The 22,260-nt window shown below is 48.6% G+C and overlaps 1 protein-coding gene across 1 annotated transcript; it reads left to right on the plus strand.

Moving 5' to 3' along the window:
• The first annotated feature begins 5,374 nt into the window (after positions 1 to 5,374).
• IL2RB (interleukin 2 receptor subunit beta) lies at positions 5,375 to 20,315 on the plus strand. Its single transcript, XM_005302450.4, has 10 exons — positions 5,375 to 5,793; positions 6,996 to 7,104; positions 7,495 to 7,615; positions 9,484 to 9,559; positions 10,298 to 10,406; positions 11,184 to 11,332; positions 11,867 to 12,047; positions 14,432 to 14,543; positions 16,453 to 16,537; positions 17,296 to 20,315. The coding sequence occupies exons 2-10, from the start codon at positions 7,023 to 7,025 to the stop codon at positions 18,124 to 18,126; spliced, it is 1,746 nt and encodes a 581-aa protein (XP_005302507.2). The 5' UTR covers positions 5,375 to 5,793; positions 6,996 to 7,022; the 3' UTR covers positions 18,127 to 20,315.
• Positions 20,316 to 22,260: the final 1,945 nt, after the last annotated feature.

Genomic DNA, 22,260 nt, shown 5'->3' on the forward strand with positions numbered 1-22,260 from the left:
TAACGTCATACATACTAATGATATCCATGTTTTGACAGAAAAATGAGTTTCAGCAGATTGTGGCCTTTCCTATGGTATCTTACATGTCATGCTGTGTATGAAATATCACAGCCATATACCAATGTGAATATGGGGGTTACAGGGTGCAACTTTGAGGTACAGCAAGTCACACCTGATACTTCTAAACTCACCCAGGCAACAAGGTCATCCTAATCTCCCTTCAGGGTAATAAAGGTAACTAACTGACTTCACGCCAACCCAGCTGGCTGAATGCTCACTGATTAGGTGGCTGCGGTGCCAGTCAGCGGCATGGAGCTGCTGTGGCCGTCTCATGAAGAGCTGATCCTTGCACAGGACCCATTTTTTTGATACTGCTGCTGCTGCAAGGTGGGACCCTTTAGTGAAGGTATAGGTGGGAAGTTCCAGGCGGCACTCTAGTCATGCCGTCTCCCACCGCAGGGAATCCTCAGGGGCTTGGTTAGAACAGTTTGTAAATCAATAATAATAATAATGCTCAAGCTGCAGCAACACAAGGGGGCTGAGCGTGACGCAGGATCTGGTCCTTCATCTGCAGGTCTCAGTCCTTCACAGAGGTGGGTATGGGTCATTATTGCCGTTTTCCATTAGGGTAATTGAGGCCAAGGTCAAGAGGTTAATGCTGCATAAACCTGATGGTCATCTCATAGGTACGTACACCGCTTTAGCAACAGCTTTTCAGGAAAGTTCTTCAGGCACCACACCTGGCCATAGGTTTCTTGGGCAAGGTCACAGAGGGAGGCAGTGCCACGACCAGGACTAGAATCTGGTTTCATGTCTTATTACTGGACCAAGCAGCCCCTGCGGCATTGCAGAGGTGTAGCGGAGGGCAGAATTGGCCTGCGGAAACTTTCTTACTGGGACTGATGCACGAGAAGGAAAGACATCAACTTGACTCTCAGAGCCACAGCTGAGTTTGCAAGACTGGCCATTAGGAAACAAACCAAAGCATCTTTTTACAGTAAAGAGAGCACATTTGCTATAGGCCTCCCTGAGATGACAAGCAGAGCTTCTCCTACCCCCATTTTAACAGAGACACTTTTCAGAGTAGAACCACAATTTAAGGGAAAATATGCTTGACAGAAGGGTGTAGTTTTAAGAAATGTAAATGTCTGAAAGGCAGGAAATTCAAAGTAAAGGTTACACTTAAAAAAACCCCACTCTTTGGAAGGTACCAAAACTAACCTGAGGGGTGTTGAGAGACCTCACTAATGCTTTTGGGTGGGAGGAAGGCCCTGGAGTCCCTAGCTCCACATTTCCAGCTTCTCCTCCAGGATACACGGTGATGGTCATGCACCAATGGTATGCCTGCCATACGAACCTCACTGTAGAGGATATTGTTAATAAACCATACTCAAAGTCTCCAAAAATAGCCCAGGGCTCCAGTCCTCTGCAAGGGCAACAGAAGAAAACAAATGTAGAGTTTCTAGGTCAAACCATTTTTTATGATATGATAAGCCGACAACCACCCAGAAGAGAATAATTCCACACAAATGATTTGCACGCGATTTTCTGCACTCTCACACCAAGCAAATGACTTCTCTGAATTGCCTCAGTCATTCCAAAGAAATTCTACACTGACATGTGATCGTGCACGTGTAAATTTCCGGGGGGTTGGTTTGTTTCAGTCACGTTGGAGAAGGGGGGGATCAAGATCAGGCTTTTAATGGACAGCTATGCTTCACCCTTAAGTAGGGAAAGGCTAATGCGTCCCCATTGATACATCCAATCTGAACGTCAACTTTTTGCATGTCTAGGTTCAAATATGAAGCCTTGATGTTGCATTAACAAAGGCTTTTGTATTTAATTCCCGTGTCTGATTCTCTGTTTTAAAGACAGAAAAGAAACCAAAAGGAGAACATCTTCACTGGGGCTCTATGAGGATGGGAGTGTTGCTCAGCTTCACAAAAAAACATCCCATAGCTTCACTAGCACAATTTCATAGGAAATGATGTAACTAGCAACCAAAGGTAATGGGCCTGATCCTCAGCTGGTGTGAATCAAGTGCAGCTACTTGCAGGCAATGGAACTATTCTATTCTTGTACTATGCATGCACCCGAGGGAGTTTCTATGTATTTTTTTCAGACATCCCAGCAGGTGCTTCTCACGGAGGGCTAACTGCACGTGAAGTTGGATGTCTTACCCTGCTGCTATTTTGACCTCATCTGTGCTCAGCCAACATCGTAGGCATTGTTTGGAAAGAGGAAAAAGGTTTTTTTCTGCCAACTCGCTTAAATTGCCGTGAGCTCCAACTTTCCAAAGCTATTGATATTTGGGCTGAGAGCAGGTGCAGCCCGAAAGAGAACTGGGGGAGGGGAGGACTATAATAAATGCTGCATTGCAAGTTTAGCGATAGGTTTTGCTACTGCAAAAGCGGTGGTGCTGTCCAAACACACAGGACCTGGCTCCATTACCTTTATTCCCATTGAGTAGTACCTTAGTCTGCAGGCAGTCCCCTTGAAACCCATGGAACTCATCACAGAGTAGGCTGCTGCATGGGGCTTGTCCGCAGTACAGATTTTTGCACCGATGTAAATGACACTGTTATAAAATCGCTAATGTAGGCAGGATAAGTTGTGTCGAGGGAACAGTGCTTTACTCCAGGGCTAGGGTTGCCATTTTTGGTTGGATGTATTCCTGGAAGTTTCATCACATGACGTGATCTTTAATGAAAGATTAATCTGTAATTGCTGGAGACTCCCGGGCAATCCTGAAGGGCTGGTAACCCTCACCAGGGCAGCACTAGTATGCTGGCCATTTCACTACGACTGGTGCAAACAGAAGCCCTCCAAGTGGGGAAAGAGTTTCGGCATCCGGACCATAAACATTTAAAGCATTTGATTATGATGAAGGGATCTCCACCCTAGCTTTGTCCTTCCTCAATTTCCAGGGCACTTCAGCCCCTAGAGTAGGCTAGTCTAATTTACATTGGCTGGTTACAGTCCCCAAGTGGCCATTACACCAACTAGGGATTGCTGGAGCATGGTAGCACTTAGCCCACACACCTCCTCCTTGGCTACACCCTCTCCACTAGGGTGTAGCTGGCTGGATTCATTGTCTGCCTATGCCATGCAGAGAGTTGCCTGTCTCAGGATTACTGAGTTTATGCCCTGTTATGGCTCCTTTGTGCTGTCAGATTATATGGAGCAGGGTGCTGCGGCCCATGACATTCACAGCTAGGGTGACCAGACAGCAAATGTAAAAAATTGGGACGGGGATGGGGAGTAATAGGAGCCTATATAAAAAAAAGACCCAAAAATCTGGACTGTCCCTATACAATTGGGACATCTGGTCACCCTATTCACAGCAGTTGTCTCTATTGGAGACTGGTGTGTTGTGTTCTCCACTGCAGCATTTTGAGCATGAGCTTGATGCTGCCTTGGTGTCTGGACTGTAATGCTGTGTGTGAAATGGTGCCCTTGAGCCCCTGTGACAGGGTGTTCCATGCCCCGCTAGGATGGCGCCTCCTTCTGGTCACTCTGGGGAGTAGCTCGCGAGGTCGATGCCCCTTCCCACGGTTGCATGCCATCCTCTGCCTTTCTCTTTGGGTTTGCGGCCCCTCTTTCGCTCCACAAGCTGCTGCTACTTCTTCATAACTTAGCCCTCCGGCCAAGTCACTATATGTGTTTCTCCCTAGCCGTCTCAGACAGTCTTCCCTCTCACTGCCTCAAGGTACCACTCCCTCAGTGTCTGGTTGGGGAAACCGGGCCCATCCTCTACTCTGGGTTCCAGCTCAGGGAGCCTCTAGCCAGCAGCTAAGATTTGTTCCCTCTTAGACCTTACTGCCTTTCCCTGAGCCCTTTCCTAACCTTCTGGCTCTCCCTTCCTTCACTGGGTCTGCCAGTTTCACCACTCCCTGCTCCTAGGGAGCAACTACATGTTACACAGCTTTGCAGCCTCCAAACACTCCTCCCTTCTCCTGAAGAGTGACTGCAGCCTTTCCCAACAGCCCCTTCTGTTGCTAGCTACCTGGCTTTATACAGGTCCCTCCTGTTCCTGCTGGGCTTAATTTACCCTCTCAGGATTCATGTGGGGAGTTACACCCCACCCAGCCCTCAACTGCAATCTCTGTAAAAATAACCCTTCCTGCTCCCTCAAACCACTGTCTTACTCCTGGATTCTGTATTTGAGGTCTAATCTCTCTCACGCCCACCTTCTGTGCTGGTCCGTCCGTGACAAAGAGCTAACCCTCTCCCCATCCCTGAACACACTTGTCCAGGTTGGCCGTCGCAGCGGGACAATCCCCCTACATTCTGCTCCCTGAAATTGCCCATCCTGGAGCTCTCTGTGACTTAGGGTTCATCTCCCAGACCCCTCTGCTCAGCAAAACCTTCTGCTGGACCTGTGCTAACACCTCAGAGGTGCTGAGGCCTGGACGCAGGGAGTGTTCAGCTCAGTGATCACTGCGGGCGTGCTGAAACTCTGCTCCAACACCACGGGCCATGTTTGTGCAGCCCTAACCAGACAGGAAATGTGATCTGCTGTACTTCAGAGAATGCTATTTGTGTGTATGGGGGACGGGGGGGAGGAGTGGGCGTCAGGGGATGTACGTGCACCGGTGCTTGTTGTGAAGTGTGGGGCGTTTGAGAATCGGGGGCGTTTGTGTCTATCTGGGTATGTAGTGAGGGGGTGGAGGCAGTATCTGGGTGTTGTGAAAATGTGCCTGAGCGCATCTTAGGGAGTCATCTCTGTGAGGGCTGCAGTGTGAAAGGAGCATTCTGCTCTGGTCACTACAGAGGAGAAGGTGCCAGGGCTCCTGGGGTTCTATTCCTGGCACTACTACTTACCTGTTGAGTGAGGAAGTCGCTTCATAACCTCTCCGGGCCATTTGTAAAATGGGCCTTATCCCTGCCTCACAGTTGTGTTGTGGGGATTAATTAACTGAGACCCTCAGGTGCAGTCAATGTAGACGCACAGAGCCAGCGATCGTTATTTCTGTGGGGCAAGAGGTCTGTTTGTTTGTGTGAGTGGCGTGTGGGCAGACGAGTTCTGTATGCGAGAAGGGTGTGTTTGCATGTGGTGTAACTGTGTGTGTGTGGGGGGGGGGATGGTTGTGTCTCAGGCCCTCTAGACACACAAAGTTGCACTGGCTGAACTACAGGCATGATTTCAAACTGATTTAGTGAAGCTGGTGCAACGTGCATGTGTGTGGTTGCTTTTAAATCAATTTACACCTGGCTTATATCGGGTTCGGTACTGGGTATGTGCGGGGGCAAGCTAACCCAGTGTAACTAGTCTTAAACCGATATCAGCATGTCCACGTGTCACTGTGGGCGTGTTTGTGTGCAGGGGGCACACACCCAGAGATATATCTTTGTGCTGCACTGTGCACAGACCAGTCTCCAATTCAGCCTAGTGCTGCAGCCTCATACCTGATTCCTTCCCGCCCCCTCTCATCACCTTTACCGTCAGGAAGTGGACGTGGTTTGGGGCTTTTTATTCTTGGCCTCACTAGCCATTTCGGGACTCCGGCGCTTAGTCTCACTTTGACAGGGCAAGTTAGATGCAGCTTCCTGTGCTCAAGGTGAAGAAACGACAGATCGCTGGCAAGCCCTTTGTGCTTGCAGAACTGCCCGGCTCTAGCCCCTGTCTATTCCCACTAGCAGCGCCATGTGCTGAACTGGAAGCCACCCTTGTCTCACCCCACCTCTCGCCATTTGAAGGCCGGCGCCTGAGTTCCACTGGACGGACTGGTCCAGTCCCTGAGGGCCATCTCTGGCACGACTGCACAGCTAAGGAGGCCATCGCATAGGAAGGTAATGGGGCAATGCTAAGCAGCTCCCACACGGGGGTGGCTGAACTGAGAAGCTTCTTGGAAGGAGTTTCAATCTGACACATTTTTCTAGCTGTTGGCAAGGTCTAATCGTTTATTTATCTCCGTCTCTCTTTCTCTGTTTCCACATCCCTCCTTCTCTCATCGTGCCCCACATCTCCCAAGAACAGGACGGTTGTTGTTTGTTTGCTCTCTTTCTCTGAACTGAAATCTTTTATCAGAACTGGAATCTGACCGTGCCCCATGGCAGCCCTCTGGCAAGCCATCGCAGGTCCTGCCCCCTCCCACAAGGTCCAGGGTTTGCTCAAGACCCCGTCTCGTTTTGTACAACAAACCCAGGGCTTCTCTTTCGAGCACAGAGAGGGCTATTTCCCCACCACCAGCCTGGGCAAAACGAGGTGCCATTGGAGGAGCTACATGAGTGTGGGTGAAGCCTGGGACTGTAGTGATATGGAGAGTGAATTCTCCTTCCAAGGCAGGGCTGGGTGGGGCCCATCCTTGGAGCCATGTGTGGGGTGTAGCTCAGGACTGTCCAAACATGGAGACTGGGGTGTATGAGTATGCTGAAACCTAGATCTACCGAACATGAAATCCTTTCTATGATCCTAATTTTTCCTGTCCCAGTCAGGTTCTTCAGACTCTGTCCACTAATCCCTAGCCCCTCCACTAACACCCCCCAACACCCACAAGGCCCGTGACCCCACAGCTAATTAACTACAAGCACTCTCTGAAGTCGCTAGCACTTAGGGTTGAAAAGAAACCCCTTCATAATGTAAACTGGGTGTGACTCCAGCAGTCCTGTCTGCCTGAGTCAGCAGCCTCCCTGAAACAACAGCTCTGAGTGGTGTGCTCTCATATTCATTTCAAGAAGGCATTGACTTTGTTTTCAATTTAAATGCTAGCATTGCAAAGTGTTTCACTGCTGAGCAAAGCACACAAGGAAGGAGACAGGTCAGATTATGGAGATGGTTGCAATCTGTTGAGTGGGATTTCATCTGGGCATCAGGCGTGGGCAGCTTGTGGTGTATGTAGAGCTTCAGTTGGGGGCAGACCTTGGAAGTGCCTCAGACCCCTGGTAATAGCACCAAGGGAGAAGATTACTGCAGGGACCACCTCCACAGAGAAGCGTGGAACTTTGTCATCCTCACCTGTGCTGGTGGGGGGGTGTCTTCTTCTCTCTTCCAGTGTGGGCCCCTCCTGTGTACGGCAGGGATGAAGCCTTCTCCTCCCCTTCTGCTTTGCTTCTGGCTGTCCATCCTTCTAGATGTTTCACTGGCATCAAGAATCACTCAGGGTAAGAAAGCATCCCCCTATGTCCCAGCAGGAGAATTAGGGAGGTGTGCAGGTGGGGACACTATTTATCCTTATGTGATATGGGAAGAGCATTGCAATTTGAAGGTTTGTCCATGTCTTGCAACAGGGCAGGAAGCACTAAAGCAAAGCAGCGCAAGAGTGACACAATATACAAGTTCCTATTGGGAGTTCTTCATTTTGGGGCATTGAAGAAGTGAGAAGGACCATAGATTTCTTCCATTCTTGTTTGGAGATGTTCCTTGGATGTTTCTTCCGGGCACTAGCCAGGCTATGAATTGAGCACTGCATGGAACTGGATGAAATGATCATTAATGCTTAATGGCTTTGTCATGACAGGATTGATGTAATGGCATCTTTTCTCCATCCACAGGACCCTCAAATCTAACTTGTGTTTATGACTCGCGGGCGACTCTCTTTTGCACCTGGGCTCCAGACAGGAATCGCACAGAAGCACCGTGCCGACTTGACGTTTTTCATGACACTGATGAGAGGTACGTGGCTGAAATTATTTAGCAAAGCCAGTGAATGTCAGGCTCTAATTGTCATCATGGCTACCTTTGATTCTGCACAAAAAGAACGGTTTCCTTGGATGTAATAAATGTAGGGCCAGATCCTCAGCTGGAGTAGCGTGATTGATTGCAATGGAGCTGCACGGATTGACATATGCTGAGGAGCTGGCTCTGGGGCCTCTTCCCTTCTCCCACCCCTAGGCTAAGTAAGACCTAGGCCAGCTACTCAAGTGTCACCCCCCTTTTCAGTGGAAATCCAGCTTGAGTTCTTCTTCTCCTTTCTGTTTCTGTAATTGATTCATTTTCCAAAGAGCTCAACTCTTTGTGGGATGTCCTATTCCCAGGCCATAGAGCAGGGGTAGGCAACCTATGGCACGCGTGCCAAAGGCGGCACGCGAGCTGATTTTCAATGGCACTCACACTGCCTGGGTCCTGGCCACCGGTCCGGGGGGCTCTGCATTTTAATTTCATTTTAAATGAAGCTTCTTAAACATTTTAAAAACCTTGTTTACTTTACATACAACAATAGTTTAGTTATATATTATAGACTTATAGAAAGAGACCTTCCAAAAACATTAAAATGTAATATTGGCATGCGAAACCTCAAATTAGAGTGAATAAATGAAGACTCGGCACACCACTTCTGAAAGGTTGCCGACTCCTGCCATAGAGTGAGGGACACTAATAACTGGACTGGGGTCTTGCCGGTCTGCCGAGAGAGGGGTATAGTTTTAATGGGCCACTAGACTCTTCTAGTGAAGGGATGGGCTCCCTCATAGATGTTCTACCTTAGGCAGCAACATGTGGCATTCCTGGGTAAAATAGTCTCCCCCCACAATAATATCCACTAACCCTTTCACCCTTCTCACTTCACCATGCTTACCCTTCCCTATCACCTCCATTACCTGTTTTGCACTGCCCTTGGTGGCTGGCAAGGGCTCGGTGGTCTATAGCTATGGGATTGTTGGTCAGGTGAGGAGTCAGCCCCCCTTTGGTGGTTAGGTGGGTGCTCATTTGAGGAATAGGTCTGCTTTGGTTCTTGTGGTTGGTGGGTCTCCACTGACTGCTGGTGGCTTCCCTGAGACAGGGTGGGTGTGTCCACCGTAGTAGTGGGTTCACCATGGCTGATGTGTGGGGTGGAAAGCAGAGCAGGTTTCCCTTGCATGGGGACGGTGGGTCAGAGCAAATGGGCTCCAGGCACCTGCCCAGTACTAGGTCTTTGAACTCTGAGCTGGGTGTGGGACTGGGCAGGCCAGCACCGGTGGGGAGAGAGGCAGGTGGCAGTGGTTAGAGGACTCCCACTGAGTAGAGCAGCAGTTTGACTCCATCTCCTCCCCTCCTCTTGCAGTAGTACCTTGCGGGGTGTGTAGGAGGGACAATGTGGTTCACCTTCTCGATGCTCCCAGCAGCACTGGGGAGGGATGCAGGAGGCAGTTCCTCTGGCAGCAGCTGCCACAGCGGTGCTGGGAATAAAACAGAGTGGGTGGGTGGCTGGCAGGGTTTTGCCTGTGAGAGCACCAGGACTCTGCAACTTGCCCCCCTGCCTGGTCCATAATATTTGGAATCTGATGACTTTCTGGGCACACTGTCAAAGACATCTGTTTGAGATGGGTTTTGGAGAGGGGCTGAGGGTGTGCTCCCCACATCAGTGAAGGGTCTCTGTAGGTGGCTGGCTGAGCTCCCGTTACCATTAGTTTAATGCTGCTGGGATTTCGTTGTATTGTAGTAGCAAGGACGTCTGGGTGCCTAATGCCTTGGATGAGTGTCTGTGATGATTTCAAATCTAAATAAATAATTACATGCATACAAGCCCCTCCAGCTCAGCAGTATTCTGGTCTTCTCTCTGACAGGAATCTAACAAGGAGTTGTGAATTTCCTAGTATGGCACCCAGGAGATGTGAACTAGCCTTCGATAAAGACATTGATGTAGGTAACCCAACTGAAATGTGCTGGCTAATAAAAGGGGCTGGGGGTGATCGGTATATGGGTTATCACTGTAATAACAGTGTGACACACACAAGTGCTGCTACGAGATAAAACTTTATTTCCTGGTTCCAGACCCCTGACTTGGGGCAGAGTTCCAAGGGGTTAATACTCTGGCCCCTGACAGAGGTCAGTATCCAGTCACCATCCCAGCCAATCTGTTACAAATCCCAGGAGGTGACACTCTAATACTACAGTGTATTTAGCTCCCTTCCTTGCATCACCAGGCACAGCCCATCAAGAACTACGCAGGCCCCAGTGCCTGTTTCCATGGATCAGTCCAGAGCCCTGCAGCCTGAGGTCACCGGACAGTTACAGTGCCCACAGAGTTATGTCAGGCATGCCAACACAACCTCCTCAGGCGCTGACCATGTGTACTCACAGGGTAATGCTCTCTGAGGCTGCGTTGTCGTGGCATAAAGGCAGAGACGCTGTGACGCAACCTGATTATCGCGTCCTGCAAGACGGATGGTACTTAAGGAGCAGCCCCTGCTACTCCTAGCCAGCTTCAATCTGCTTTACGCTCCACCCCTTGTGGAAAAAGAGATAACACTTCTTGAATATTTAACTCAGAAGGAGTGATGGTCGTGCATTAACGTAGCCTGTGACGATAGAGGCCTTAGAAATGTGAACGATACATAGCGGGGGGACTAGTAATGCTAATAGCAAATTTCCCTGCAGTGTCAGGTCTTCACGGTTGTAGACTCACTTCACCTGACTGTGTCCTGCCAAGCTGGGGAAAACGGGACAACTGTGATTCAACAGCAGAAATTCGGACTGTGGGACAACAGTGAGTGTTAATCAGTGTTTGATCCCCCAAGGCTTCAATCTGTGGTTAGATCTGTCCCCTGTGCCACCTTGTCCTCCCCGGGCATCCTATTTACCCCATGCCTGATCTCAGGCTTGCCTCATCTCCCTGCTCCACTGCAACTGTATGCTCACTCGGTCACGCCGTGCCACAGATTCGCCATGCCCCCTCCTGTTGCTTCCAGCATGGCACTGCAGCTTCCCTGAGCATTGGCTCTGACATACTGCTTGGTACCAACTACCCTCTGCCCCCAGCCTGGGTGCATTGATCTAGGGAGAAGAGCTTTGGCTGTTAAGGTGTGTGCTTTGGTGGCAACAGTTGAGCTAGATCCTTTGCTGGTGTACATCTATGCAGTGCTACTGACTGCAGAGGGGCAGTGCCCATTTACCCCAGCTGAGCAACTGGCCCTCTGTACTTAATGGGGAAAAAAATCCTAGCAAGACTACAGATTGCTTGACTCTGATCCTGCTCCGCTAACGTCATTGGGAATTTTGCCATTGATTTCAATGGGGGCAGAAGCAGAGCGCCCTGGGGAACAGGAAAAGAGGCAATATTCACAAAATGAATTGTTCGGGACAAATGATTGGGGCGGTTTCACAGATGCGCACACCCAGTGGAACGGCCCAGAGCACATCCCCGGAGAGGGGTGTCTGCCAGTGAAGCCACATAACAGAGAGAGAGCACAAACCGCTATTGTAGCCTTTGCTTCTGTTTCCCAGGGTGTGTATCCCAGCGCCTCTCTCACTCTTCTCTTCCCAGTACAGCTGAGGCCACCTGACAACCTCCAAGTGGTAAACACCAGTGACTCCAGCTGCAACTTAACTTGGAGAATTCCTATTTCCTCTCACTACTTAAAAAATAAACGGGAGTTTGAAGTGTGGTGCAGAGATCGCTCAAAGCCCCAGGAGGTGAGTGCAGGATCCCAGACTAGCTTCTCCTGCTGATGGGCCTCAGGCCTGTAACTAGTGGAGGAGGCAGAACCGCCTTATTGCAAAGAGCCTGCTATTCCCGCTTGTGCTCGAGACCCTTCCCCAGATGGCTGCAATGCCATCGCCTCAGAGGAGAGGCCAAAGGGGGCAGTGACTCCTACTTCAGTTTTATCTGCATCATCCACTGCCAGCATATGGTGATGGCAGGGAAGCAAAGGGAAGTTCTAGTCTGCCCAGTGCTGGGATGAGAGGCATCAGAATGATGTCCTCCCAGTATGGGACAGAGAAGACTGTGGAGATGAAAAAGGTAGAACGGGCCTCCTCCCACTGTGGAGCAGAGGGGCTATGATGTGGGCAAGGGGTGCCCTCCTGGTACAGCATTGGATAACCGATATGCTGGCTGTGAGAGTCCCAGAGCCAACTCTGCTCTAATTGGACAGCCGAGAGGTGTGATGGTGTGGACTGTGTGTGGGAGAACATAGCAATCACTCTGTAACTTTTATTCCATCCCAGACTGCCATGCTCCTCCCTATCAAGCAGGACCAGGAATGGGTGAGGATTGAGAACCTTTCGCCTGACTCAGAGTATGAGGCTGAAGTTCGCGTGAAGCCAAAGCATTATGGTTTGTGGAGCAACTGGAGCAAGACGCTCACATGGAGGACAGATCGTAGTGATGTGAATCTTGGATATTCAGGTAATGAGACTCAGAGGAGTGGGTAGGCCAAGGCTTGGAGATAGGTGAGGAGAGAGCAGGGCCCGCCCTAGTCCAAATGGTGCCCCAGGCGAGGGGTGTCTTCGGTGCACCCCCTGCCCCTTTGTTAAACCTTTGAATACCTTATTTTGTATTGAATGTGTAGGGCATATCACAACTTTGATGCACGATTTGCCTGCATGATTTATCGCTGGCATATAAGACGATCTGCATGATTTATCGCTGGCATATAAGACGATAAACTTGCAAGCTAGGATCTATAAATCTGTATTTATTCATGCCATATATAAGCAAATACAAAAATTCATTTCCTCTGAGCTTATAGAAACTTTTTAATTTTAAGAATAACTGAAGTGTACTAACATCAATAAATTGAACTGTGCACCAACACTGCGTGGGGCAGTATTAAATAGTATTACAGTAGGTGACAGCCTTAGAATGTTAACTCTAGTCCTTTAGTTCAAAAGAAGTAACAGTATATTCTTTTATATTATAACTCCTATAGATAGGCGTTCAATAGATATCCCTGGTGTTTCATTAAATATGTCCATTATTAGTTGCTACTTACTCTCTTCAAGTCTTAAAACAGAAGTAGACTTTCACAATTACACAATAAAACAAGGTTCACAATATCGCAGTTGGGCTCTCACATCACTTCCCTTCTTTCTTATATCTCACTGACTGACTGGCAACGCCCCGCCCCTTATATATCCACGAGGGCATGGCTGACAACATTCTAGGATGTTCAAGGAAAATGTAGTTCTCAGAAAGTCTGGAATGTTCCATGAGATTTTTACGAAGGTCCAGAACATTCTAGGGGGTTAGTCAAAAATGAATCCCCATCCGGAATACCTGAAACATTTTACTTCAAACATTCTATTTTCTCTTTTGTCGCTAACAACAAAAACAGCACCCCAAACCCGGCACCCCAGGTGGTCCCCTGGGTCGCCTGTCCCTAAATCTGGTCCTCGGGGAGAGGTTCAGGAGAAAGGGGAGAACAAGGGTTGGAGTTATGTGGGAGCAGGAAAAGTAGGGAGTGGAGGGATGCACAAATCAAAGTACAATAGAAAGACTGGAAATAGCTTGAGAGGAGCCTTTCCTGTAATCCTAGACCCAGGTCAGGTGAGCAGGGCCTGCTGGTCCAAAGGACAAGAGCCCCAAAGTGAAAGCCTGGCCCCATTGAAGCCAATGGGAGTCGGGCCAGGATTCCAGTCACAGACTCCAGTGGAAGCCCTCTCCCTAAGTGCAGCAGAGCAACTCCCTGACCAGGGGAACAAGAGGCCTGGGAAACACTTTCTAGAGGGCCCCTGTAACTTAGGAGCTTACGTCCCATTTTCAAAAGTGACTTGGGCCCTTCGGGCTTAAGGCTCACTGAAAATCAACGGGACCTAGGCTCCAAAGTGCCGTGGGGCCAGATGTTTAAATGTCCTTAGGTGCCTAATGCCTATTGAAATTAATGGGAGTTAGCTGTCTAAACAGCTTCTGCAAAATGTTACCCCAGGACTCTCCCGTAGGCAGTGCAGAACAGGGCTAGCTGTCCAGGCCAGTCAGAAGCCTGTGCAGCCTGCAACCTGGGCAAATACCATCTCCAGCAGGGGTGTCTGGTGAGTCCTCGGCTCCTTTTAATTTTAGTTTCTTCACAGGAAGTAGGCAGCTCGTGGGTCCCCCCACACTGAGGCAGGTAGTGATCTAAACAGAGCAGCTATGTTTAGAAGGGGCAGTGTGTTGCTGTGGCAATCAAACTTTGATAGCATATGATGTCAGTGAAAAGGATTCAGCTACAACCAGTTGTTGTGGCAACTGGGAGCCAAAGTTACCTGAGGTGGAGGAAACAAAGGGATCTTAGTAACATCTCAAGGACATGAGGGAGAAGCTTCTCCGAAGGTGTCCCACTGTGCCTCTCTTTCCTCTCCCTCTTCTCTCCTCTGCATCCTTCCCCCTCTTCCAAGGGGCTCAGCAGGTCCAAAACGAGGTGCACTGGCAGAGGGGACACAAGATGAAGAGTAACAGGAGTGGGGCAGGATGGAGCTAGGGTGCATTTGCAGAGCTGTGTAGGAGAGGGAATAGCAGGGGGGCGGCAGGTCAGGGATGAAGTGCATGGTCATTGCAGTCAGGACAGGAATAGCAGAGAGAGGCTGTAGGTGAGCTGTGAGGTGCATTGGCAAGGCTGGGGAGTGGGGGGTTCAGATCTGTTCCTGATCACAAAGGCATGCTGGCTGGCAGACTTGTGTGGCCAGTCACCCACTTATCTGACCGGGATCTCAAACCTCTTTGTTTAGAAGTGAAATAAAACCCAACTGGAGTGACTGGGGTACCCACTTCCTCTGTTCTGGCTGTCACTTTCTAGTAACTCTCTCCTCTTGCAGTACTTCCCCTGGGGGACCTCCAGCTTACGATGCCAGCCCTTGTGGGGACCATCTGCACCATCGTCTTCGTTGTCATCATTGTCTTGATCATCACCTCACAGCCATTGAAAAGGTAAAAGGGACATGAATGGTCCTCTCCAGTCCTGTCCCAGGCCCAGTGTGTCTTTCTGTCCTCATTTTCTTTTTCTCAGATGAGGCCAGAGTCCCTTAGTCTGATTTGGAGCCGAGTCATTCCGCCTCTCTGGGTTGCTACTGGTATTGTCCCAAGGGACGGCCTGACGTTGAGGGAATTCAGTGTTTGCACTATGATGTTGAGATACTGTGACATAGCGTGATGTCATAACATCAACAAGCTCAAAATAGCCACAGGACACTCTCTCTTTGGGCCAGATTTTTAAAGGAATTCACATTGAAATCAACAGGAGTTAGGTGCCTAAATATCTTTAGAAATCTGACCCTCTAGCTGAAATTCACCTTTGGGTAGAGGAACCAGAACAAGGCCTATGCACCTCTTAATCTCTCAAAACAGGGCTAAAGTGGGACATGAGCAGTGCGTGGACTGCATGCAGGCCCACTGCATAAGGTTTGGATTTCACCCTCTGATTATAGGTCATGGGACAGGCCCCTGCAGTCAGGATAGTTCTACAATATTTTGGTGGGATGCTGATTTAAACTTCTTCCTGCCCATCATTTTTGTCCTAATATTGTTCTTAATCAATGCTGAACGTGCCGCACGAGGGCACCCGGTACAGTAAGATAGAGAATAGCCTGACAACATCATGGAAATTGAAAGTGGCTTCAGATTTAGTCACCTCATTTCAGAAAGGGACACAACAGAATAGAAAAGGCACAGAGAAAAGCAATCTAAATATCAGAGTGGGGAGGTGCTTCCATATAAAGATGGATTACAGAGGGGGACTATTTCATTTGTAGAGGAGGAGAGATTATAGGAGTGTGTAAAATGATTATGGGAATAGAGAAAGCCAACTGGCCTCTCCTGTTTGCCCTGTGTCATAATGCGAGGGCAAGAGAGCACTCCATTTACAACACATATAAACACAGCTAATCCTCTTCCCTCGATGTATAATTAACCGGTGGAACTCAATGATGCAGGATGATGCTGTATAGAAAAGGATTAGATGTGCAGGAAGGAAAATAGCATCTGCAGTGATGCAAGCTAGTATAAATGTACAAGGACTATCAAATTCTCCTGCTTCAGAGCACAGGGGTCAGGAGGAATTTCCCTCACCATAGATTATTGCCCAGTAAAGGTGCATTAGGAGACCTTTAGGCATCTGAAGGATTTGGTATTGGCCACCTTGAGAGACAGGAAAAGTAGACCGGATGACTTGGCTCTGGTATGGTCTGGCAATACCAGTGTAGCTTGTTATGTCATGATGATATAAGGCATCATGAAGTGGTGCTGCAGTGTGAATGCCATACAACACTGCCATGCTGCATCCTGATGACAGGGCACAGAGACTGTGGCATTGCCATCTCATGCTGCCATTTCATGAGGGCACTGCAATCTCTGCATCACTGTGATGGCAACCAAGTGAGGCACAATCAGCTCATGGCAACAGGCCTTGGAAACCATGCCAGCAATTTGGAGCAAAGATGGCGTCTCGCCCAGCTTGGCAGCTACTGAAAGGAGTGGACAGGCCTGGACAACAGAGAGAGCCAGGCAAGGATGCTGGTGAATGGCAGCATTATCAGCTCTGGGGAAAAGGCTGAGGGAAATAGCTTTTGCAATGCCATTTTCTCTCTCAGTTTCTGTGTCCCCAATACATCCATCAGCAAATGTGGAGATTTTCTCAGGCTACTGGTGGGGGATGGGGATAAAGAGCCCTGGGGCTTGGTTCTCCCTTACTTACACCACTTTTACACCAGCATAACTCCAGTGACTTTAGTGGAGTTACTCTTCATTTACACTGGTGCCAGGGACGGAGGGTCAGGCCCCTGGAAGACCACAGGTCTCCACATCATGTTCACTTCTCTCTCTCTCTCTCTCTCTGGTGAAGGCTTAAGAAGGTGCTGAAGATTTACATTCCCGACCCGGACAAGTTCTTTCCCCCGCTGAGCACTGTGCACAGAGGCGACGTTCAGGTACGGGGACCAGGGGAAGGTGGGCTGTTCGTGGGAGGGGGTCAGAGAAGGACAAGCTGGGAGAGGAGAGGACTGGCTGCCTCCCTCATGCTGCAGATGGATGGGAAGGACGTTCAGCTCCCAGATCTAGTGTGTGCATCACTGGACCCTCCAGCACTGGCTGCTGCTGCGGGATTTGCTTTAGTTTTATGTTTGACCTTTCTAAGCTGCCACTTCTGCTCCATCTCTAATTAGAGAACCGAGAAAGTGCAAACCACCAAACCTCAGACCTCTGCTCTGCTGACAGGAAGGGCTGAGAGAGCACACAGGAGTATAGGAGAGTTCAAGCCTCTTGGAGTCCATCCCACCCTGCCTCTCTGCCTTCTTCTTCGCTTCTTCTAGCCCCTCCTCCTGCCATTTGTCATGTTCTCCCTCTCCCTCCCTTCAACTCCTCTCTCTTTCTCTATCGCGAGATCCCTTTCTCTTTCTTCCTCCCTTTCCTTATGAAGATCACGCAGGGAAAGCTCTTGAGGCTGGCTCCTTATTTTAAAATGGCTCAGAGCCTGGTGAGGGATCCCCAGGGACCTATTCCCCATTGGAGATCCCAGAGGAGCGATGATAAGGGCGTATATTCTGTATGGGAGATGTCTGGAGTGTATTCATCATGGGCATGAAGGAAAAGAGACCCTAGGCCTCTGTGTCTCTGTTGTGAGAGTGTTATACTGCTGCCACTTTGAACATAACCATATCTCTTCTGTGTTTCCCCCCTTCCCCTTTAGAAGTGGCTCTCCTCTCCATTTTCCACGTCTCTCTTCAGTGTGAGCAGTATCTCCCCAGAAATCTCAGAGCTAGAGATAATTCAGAAGGAGAAACAGGACTCCCAGCTCCTCCTTCCCAAGGCCTTTCTCACCTCTGGTGCCCCGCCAGAAACCAGCGGGCACTCACTGACCAGCTGCTTCACCAACCAAGGCTATTTCTTTTTCCACCTCCCTGACTCCTATGAGATTGAGCCCTGCCAGGTGTATTTCACCTACGAGCCCTTCGCCCGGAAGAGCAGTGGCAGTGAAGATGGTGATTCCTATGGAGCACTCCCCTCCCCAGATCTCTGCATGCTGGAGGACGACCTGCCACTCTTCTCCTCCGGATTTCTTCATTGCATCGAAGCAAACCAAGGTTTCCAGAACAGTTCTTTTGTGGGAGAGATTCAGAGCACAACCAATGGGCTTGGGGCACTTCCTGAGGCTCTTCTGTCATCCGAGAGCTCCTCCCCAGCATTGGTATTGGAGCAGGATGAGAAGGTGAATGGAAATGACACAGTTTTACAGCTCTCTGAATCCCAACAGAAGCCTGGCATGGTCTTCTCAGATGTCCCAGGGCTGCATGACAACGATACCATTCAAACCACAGAAGAGGCTGAGGACGCAGACCCTCAAATCAGTTCCACTACTACTATGGCAGATGCAAGCTCTTCGTTTTCCCAGCCCATGCCTCTGAGGCAAGGTCAAGCTGATGATCTCCACAGGACTGCTTCCTCCAGCCAGGTCCCAAACACTGGGGCCTACCTATCTTTGAGTGAGCTCCAAAGCCAATACAACCATCATTCAGTCTAAGATCTGCCTCAAGAACCTTCTGAGCTTAAGGCCTTCTCTGGAGGGAGAGATGGACAAACAGACAAACTGTCTAAGAGAACAAGAAGTTGAACATTAGTTTTAACAAACCCAATGGGACTTATCTTTTGAGTAGCATGGAGAGAGAGACCCTTGTACTTTTCACTGTTGCAAGGGAATGGGACCTTGGTGGCACATGGAACGAGTATGATCCAAACCTACAACCTGAAGGAAAAGTAAAGGCCCTAATAGGTCAGCTTTGGATTGGGGATGGGTGAATGTATGAAGGGATGAAAATCTAAGAAAAAGGATGCTCAGGAGGAGAGATGTGTGCATGGATGGATTCCGTGGTACAGACAACACCATGGATAAGCTGACAGCTTGGTAGATACTGTGGCTGGATGGATACCATGGAAGGAGAACTAGATAGACGAATGGGTAGACAAATGGATAGAGATGAAATTGAGAAAGTCAGAAAGGGGCATTACAACTATTAAAGTACATAGAGCAAATGGAGAAAGAGAAATTGGATTGCTCTGCAACTCGGCGTGAAGATAGTACCAAACCCTGAGGCTGAGCAGCCAAACTTTCCATCCCTCAAGTACCAATTTACAGGGCATGCAAGCATCTACAGGGGAATAGAAATACTTGAGAAGGTGGAGGTGGTGAACTGCTAGTGAGTGCTGGGGGCTGCTGAGGATGGAGGTGATGGAAGGTGTTAAGGGTGGTCCTTACTGATTGGCCCAGGGTTTAGTTCATTTCCTGCATCCTTCCCACTCCAGTCTGTGTGAAGTTAATGTTCTAATGAGTTTGGTCCCAACCAGATATCTGGGTTTGGGCTTGGGTCTTCAAAGACAATTCAAAGCCAGAAATGAGTCAAGGGATGTGATCAAAAAAACAATCCCTACTATCAGCAAAAAAATACTAGGGAAAATTCCCCCATCTTATGAGGTGTGGGGGAAGCAAGTGAGATGCTAGCAATAACATAGAACACAACATTTCCCATTCTTGCTGCAATCTTTTCATGAAATCAAAAGCCTCTTTGCCCTACAGACCAAAACCCTGTCATTCGACTGTGATAAGATAATTGCAGAAGAGTCCACCCCACATCCTGTAGTAAGTGGAAATCATTTAATTGGTAATCCCCATTCCTTCCTTTGCTTGAGGGGAATCATTGCTCAATTAGCAGTAAAGGCAGATAAATCAGCTCCAGATAAATGACTTCAGATCATCACCGTTGCCTAAAACCAAAACTCGGTCCATTCATTTGGCTCAAAAAAAATTTTGGATAGCATTTTGTAGTGCCTCCATATTTACTGATTTGGGGCAGAAGTGCTGAAATAATCCGGGGAGGTCGGGGATAGGGGGAAGACTGTTGATGTTGGTTCCATGGTATCTGTCCATCCATCCGTCTGACCATCCTTTGTATCTATTGTATCTTTTTCTTGACATCTGTCCAGACCTGTCTAGACATGGGAAATACCAACCTCATGCTAAAAAGACCTGAGCTCTCTCACACGAGATTTCCAAACCAAAGAAATTTGGATAAGCATCCAAACTTTTGAGGAACATATCCAAACCTTTAGGATACTTCTGTAAACCTTCCAAGATTCACCCACATTTAGTTCACTGTTCCCCATTTCCACACTAATGTTGAGTTTCCCCCTTTGTCCTGGTACTCCTGTTCCAGCACCAAAATTATTCCCCCAGTTTCATTCTCCTGAGCTATTAAATTGAACGCTTTGCTTGTCAGATAAGTGGGTGTCCAATGGGTTTGATTTTGTCCATGAAAGTGCTGCTGATACTGCAATAGGATGGAACCTGGCCTGGTTAGCATTGAGAAGGTTGCAGGGAGCCAATCCTTTCCTGTATCACTTTCTCCAAGCCACTGCACATGTCTCAGGATGCCTGTCATCCCACCATCTCAGAGACTGGGGATAAAGAAGGGATAACTGCTTCCCAGCTGAGTGAGGCCAAGGCCACCCAGTGTATTTAATGTGCTATTGGAAGCTCTCAAGACGCACCATAAAGAGTAAGCACTGCCAGGCTGGATGCTAGCTTAGGTGGCCAGTAATCCCATCGCGGTTCCTAGGTATTTCTTCATAAGCTTCTTAATCATTCTTGCTGCTAAAACGAGTAACAAAAAAACCTGCCTTTTTGTCAATAAAATAAAAATCAATGCAGTGTCAAAATAGCACATTTTTCATTGCCATTTGGTAGGGGAACTGGGATATTAACCACCGCTACTGGTTGGATGGAAGTGAGTTCTTGATCACAGTTCAGGGATCAGGAAGAGGGCCTGAGGGGGTTAGCTCTTGGTCACAGATAGTCTGCTGCCTAGACAATGAGTTCGGGGACAGAAAGGGGATTTGCCTTTAGCCAAAGATTGTTGGGCATTGGTAGATTAGGCTCAGGGAGCAGAAGGGGGTATTTTAGGGCATTACCCTTCACTCATAGATAGTTCAGTCATTGGGCCTGATCCAAAGCTAGTCTCCTGTGGGCTGAAATCCTTTGATCTAATTTCAGTTGTTGGGTTTAATGTGAGGGTGTGGCTGATGTTGGTGGCTATATAGGAGGTCAGATTAATTGTGCTCCCTTCTGGCTGCCTTATACTCTATGACTCTATTAAAAGAATGTCAAGACTCCCATTGACTTCAATGGGCTTTGAATTAGACCCTTTGGATAGCAAATGTAGGGATCAGATAGCGGCTTCAGGGGGATGAACCCTCATTCACAGACAGTTGGGTGCTGGAGCACTGAGCTCAGGGAGTAGAAAGGAGGAATAGTTTCCAGTCACAGACAGCTGGGTAATTGGATAGCTGCTTCAGGGGAAGGGGAAGACATTTCAGGGGAATTAACCCTCAGTCACAGACAGTGATAGGGAGGGTGGAAGTAACGTAAATTGTATTTTAGAACCTAGTCACTATGATCCTCTCCAGATCGACTCAGGAAGTATCGCTGGCAGCAAAATTGCCGCAGGCCACCGAGAATCAATTGGCCGACTAAATATTTTCCCACTTCTGAAAATGCGAATGGTTTTCAAGCATGTAAGCTGCTAGAAGTGAGACAGCAGCCACTCTGGGGTGTGAATGTGTGATGTGCTGTGGCAGGAAGTGCTCAGCATAAGATCTGAAGATAACTGGACCTTTATTCCAGGAAGCTAGGTCATGTGGTCTAAAATTGCTGCAGATGTGAGATTAGTTGAGTTGTGGCATAGAAGAGCCATTGCCAGTTGCTTCACGACCCTTTTCTGCTGAGTCCTGAAGAGTCCTTGGAAGTGCCATGAAGGTCTAAAGGGCCCCAAGCTGATCCAAATGTGGCATGGACAAAGCCATGTGACAAAGCCACAAAAAAAGGGCAACACAGTGTCCATCAATTATAGTTTCCTTATTAAATTGAACTCCAGCACCAGTGAAAAGTGCTGGGCCAGCAGTCCTGGAGTAAGAGTCCGCTATTTATCTTGAGCACAGGTACAACATAGATAGTAGCAATGCAGGTTTACACACACACACGCTACCCTGACATCCTACCAATGTACCTCATTTCTGACCTGCGGAGAGCTGCACAACAGCCAGTCCCCATCCCGCACCATGGGAAAGTGGAAATTCAGGGCCAAATTCAGCCTTGGTGCAACTCCTTTGAAGTCAGATTTACTTTTGGATCTGTGTTCTTGGTTTATTCATAGATACCACAGTGATGAATGTGGTACTCAGATTGGTTAGATTAGATGAATGTCTACGCATACAGCACTGCAGCGGCAACGCAGTAGTGTGTCTCATGAAGATGCTCCATGCTGATGGGAGAGAACTTTCCCATTGGCATAATAAAACCACCTCCTGACATAAGGCTGTCCACAGCGGCGCTTATGTCAGTGAGATGGTTTACTCACACACCCCTGTGCAACATAAGTTGTAGTGTAGAAATAGCCTGAACTCAGTACTTGGCCTCTCTACGAAGACCATAAACAAAGGCGAGGCAATTGTTTTCTGGAAGGAAGGATGGATGATCTTGTACTGAAGGTACTGGCCTGGGAGTCAGGACATCTGGGTTCAATCCCACTGTCACAAACTTCTCACGTGACCTTGGAGCACAATTTTCAAAAGCATCCAAATCACATAGGAGCCTAAGTCCCATTTT

Source organism: Chrysemys picta, chromosome 1 (assembly GCF_011386835.1).
Source record: "Chrysemys picta bellii isolate R12L10 chromosome 1, ASM1138683v2, whole genome shotgun sequence".
Lineage (NCBI taxonomy): Eukaryota > Metazoa > Chordata > Testudines > Emydidae > Chrysemys > Chrysemys picta.

Excerpts from the sequence above, each read along its gene's own strand:
- IL2RB (XM_005302450.4), top strand. The coding sequence starts at position 7,023 with ATGAAGCCTTCTCCTCCCCTTCTGCTTTGCTTCTGGCTGTCCATCCTT. Across the intron at positions 7,616-9,483 it reads TTTCATGACACTGATGAGAG|GAATCTAACAAGGAGTTGTG; the intron begins GTACGTGGCTGA and ends TCTCTCTGACAG. Across the intron at positions 14,544-16,452 it reads ACCTCACAGCCATTGAAAAG|GCTTAAGAAGGTGCTGAAGA; the intron begins GTAAAAGGGACA and ends TCTCTGGTGAAG.